We start from the raw sequence: 3,443 nt of genomic DNA, 5'->3' as shown, positions 1-3,443 counted from the left end.
GCCACCCTACCTGGCGACGCAGTGGGATCCGTTCTCAAACAAATTCAGGCAGGACTGGGGCTTAATCGTTTAATGATAAGTGCATTAAGATGGAGGTCATTTAAGCTGGCTGCCCCCAGAGAGAAAGTCTCTTTTTGAAAGATTCCAGCGAAGCTCAACTTCTGAAGGCAAATTGTTCCAATTTGTGGATTGTTCTCACGGTCAGAAATGACTTCTTCTTCTTGTGCCATATCCGTTATCGGACGCTAGCGGTCCTGTTGGCGATCCTGTTTTTGTCAGCAGCCACACGAAAAAGTGCTGCTGAGTTTTGTCCAAACCCTTAGATTTTGAGAAATGACTACGCATAAACCCCAGCCCTTCCCCACCGGGCCAACTTACTAGATGTTGGGAGCGATGAAATGGATCTTGGCACAGTTCTTGTCGGCCACCACCATCCCTTCGGTGGCCCGGGTGTCCGCCCCCAGCACGATACCGTCCTGGGGGGAGGAGAAAGAGGGTTCAGGCTATACCTGGGCACGAAACCCCAGGGCGATTCTCCAGGAGAGCCCGCCACCTCCTCGGCCTTACCTTGTACACCACGCCGGCTATGGTGGTGCCCGTCTTGCGAGCGGTGGGCAGCCGAAGACCCTTCTGGGCCCCCTCTGCTTCCAGCTGGGCATTCCTGCAGCAGGAGAGAAGCCACATTAAGATAAGCTACTGCCAGCATTGCCCATGAATCAGGGGTAGGCAACCTCGGCTCTTTTATGACTCGTGGACTTCAACCCCCAGAATTCCTGAGCATGGCTGGCTCAGGAATTCTGGGAGTTGAAGTCCACGAGTCATAAAAGAGCCGAGGTTGCCTACCCCTGCCCATGATGGACTTATTTTTTGGGGGGGGAGGAAACCTTCGCACCCTCCCCACCCGGAGCCGAAAAAGTGGGGATCAACTCCAAGGGGGGGCTGGTTTGGGAAGGGAGGGGCAATCCTCGCATCCCCCCCCCACCCCAGCAGGCTGCGATCCCCAACGCCCCTGCCTGCCAAGAGGCGCCCTTTCCCTGCCCGGCGCGCCGGACTCCAACTCCCAGCATGCCTCAGCGCGGCCTCCAAGGCGGGGGCCGCTGGGAGGAGTAGTTCGCAGCGGGCCCGGGGAAGCCCGGCTCCTGAGTCACGGCCGGCCCGGCTTCGCCCGCCGCGGCTTGCGGGGCTCCGCCGCGCTCTCCCGGCCCCTCCGCCGGCTTCCTCGGGCCGCCCGCCCGCCTCCCCGCCGCCTCCCCGGCCTCACCGGGCGCAGTTGTGGAAGGAGAAGCCGCCGGTGGCCGGCGTGGAGGCCCGGAGCAGCGAGAGCGACGCCATCTTGCCCGGCTATGGCGGAGGCGGGGCGAGCGCGGCGGCCATGCCCGGAGGCCACGCCCCCTCCCGGCGGCGGGACACGCCCCCCCCTCCGCTGCGCACGTGGGCTGAGTTGGGGTTGGGATGGTCCGCGGAGGTTCTGGGGTGTGTTAAGCGCCCATCGTCCCCAGCCGGAGCTGGGAGTATCATACAACTTCACGCAGGGCAAGGGGACCATCATCCCCAGCAGAACTGGACTGTCGCACAGCCCCATGCAGGGGAAAGGGACCATCATCCCCAGCAGAACTGGACTGTCGCACAGCCCCATACAGGGCAAGGGGACCATCATCCCCAGCAGAACTGGACTGTCGCACAGCCCCATACAGGGCAAGGGGACCATCATCCCCAGCAGAACTGGACTGTCGAACAGCCCCATGCAGGGCAAGGGGACCATCATCCCCAGCAGAACTGGACTGTCGGACAGCCCCATGCAGGGCAAAGGGACCATCATCCCCAGCCAGAGCTGGGAGTGTCACACATCCTCATGCAGGGCAAGGGGACCATCATCCCCAGCCGGAGCTGGGCTGTCGGACAGCCCCATGCAGGGCAAGGGGACCATCATCCCCAGCAGAACTGGACTGTCGGACAGCCCCATACAGGGCAAGGGGACCATCATCCCCAGAAGAACTGGACTGTCGGACAGCCCCATGCAGGGCAAAGAGACCATCATCCCCAGCCAGAGCTGGGAGTGTCACATCCTCATGCAGGGCAAGGGGACCATCATCCTCAGCCAGAACTGGACAGCCCCATGCAGGGCAAAGGGACCATCATCCCCAGCCAGAGCTGGAAGTGTCACATCCTCATGCAGGGCAAGGGGACCATCATCCCCAGCCGGAGCTGGGCTGTCGGACAGCCCCATGCAGGGCAAAGGGTCATCATCCCCAGCCGGAACTGGGCTGTCAGCCCCATGCAGGGGAAAGGGACCATCATCCCCAGCCAGAGCTGGGAGTGTCACATCCTTGTGCAGAGCAAGGGGACCATCATCCTCAGCCAGAACTGGGCTGTCGGAGAGCCCCATGCAGGGCAAGGGCCCATCATCCCCAGCTGCTGGCCCATCACCCCAGCTGCTGGGTGCTGCATTGCCAGCATCCCGAGGATAAGATGTTGCTGTCCCCATAGGCCAGTAGGAGAGAGGGAGCATTGGGACCCCCATCATCCCCATCCACAAGAGGAGTGGTTATGCTCTTGGGAGGTTCCATGGTGCTGTTGCATTCAGCACCCATCCTCCCCAGCCCCATTGGAGGGAGCTGTTCTCTCAGCTGGCCCCAAGGAGCCAAGGGAACGGAAGGGTGCTGGACCAGGCTTCCATCATCCCCAACCACAAGAACTGAACCTGGGCAGATTAGGAAAACCCTGGCCGAGCTTGATAGGATTGAGACAGGACGCCAACTCCCATAAGCTCCGGCCCAAATACATCCTGCCTGTCTTGGCTGGGGAGGAGGGACCTTGTAGTCCCACCCTAAGAAGGCAGCAAGTTGGAGAAGCCATTCAACTCCAACGCTCACTTCTGACAAAGGCCAAGTTGGAAGAAAACAGGAGAGCAGGACTCCCATCATCCCCAACACCAGCAAAAATTCCGATCCAAAGAACAGAGGAACGGGGTCAGTGGGCCAACCTGGCCCCAGGACCTCCTCCTTTTGGGTGCACCCCAAATTGTCCATCGCAGAAGCCGGAGATCCGGTGGCTTCGGCCCCAGCCGAAGGGGACCAGGCGCCTTCCCGCCCTTAGTGAGATGTCTAAGTTGGCAAAACCATCTTGACTGCTCCATCTGATCAAGTTATGCACAATCTTTAATGCTCCGAGGTGAGTGACAGCTACTTCTTCGGGCGGAAAGCCGCAGCATAAATCATGCATGGGGTCCAGCCGGGTGGCTAAGCCCAAGACCCTTGATGTCTGCCCACCTGAGGAATAGCTACGAGCGCATGGCCCTGAGCGCCTAGGCAGCCAACGGCGAGCCAGCCTCTAATTGGCTGAAGGGGATGTCCGGAGAGAGCGGCGGATAGCGACAATCTCGGCTAGCGTTGACCTCCCGGTCCTGTTGGGATTTGTCCAAGCTTGGGAACAATTGTCTGGCT

General features: G+C 60.6%; 1 protein-coding gene across 1 annotated transcript in view; it reads right to left on the bottom strand.

Moving 5' to 3' along the window:
* PSMB7 (proteasome subunit beta 7) overlaps nucleotides 1-1,339 on the bottom strand; it is a 34,960-nt gene extending 33,621 nt beyond the window's left edge. The window contains exons 1-3 of the mRNA XM_015828199.1: nucleotides 1,262-1,339; nucleotides 568-661; nucleotides 379-476 (exon numbers count right to left, since the gene is read on the bottom strand). Coding sequence (XP_015683685.1) covers nucleotides 379-476; nucleotides 568-661; nucleotides 1,262-1,332 — 263 coding nt within the window. The 5' untranslated portion in view covers nucleotides 1,333-1,339. The remainder of the gene's footprint in view (nucleotides 1-378; nucleotides 477-567; nucleotides 662-1,261) is intronic.
* Between the last annotated feature and the right edge of the window lie 2,104 nt (nucleotides 1,340-3,443).

The sequence above is a fragment of the Protobothrops mucrosquamatus genome, unplaced genomic scaffold (genome assembly GCF_001527695.2).
Source record: "Protobothrops mucrosquamatus isolate PMUCROS unplaced genomic scaffold, P.Mucros_1.0 scaffold_223, whole genome shotgun sequence".
Lineage (NCBI taxonomy): Eukaryota > Metazoa > Chordata > Lepidosauria > Squamata > Viperidae > Protobothrops > Protobothrops mucrosquamatus.
This window is presented reverse-complemented; position numbering and strand designations above follow the sequence as displayed.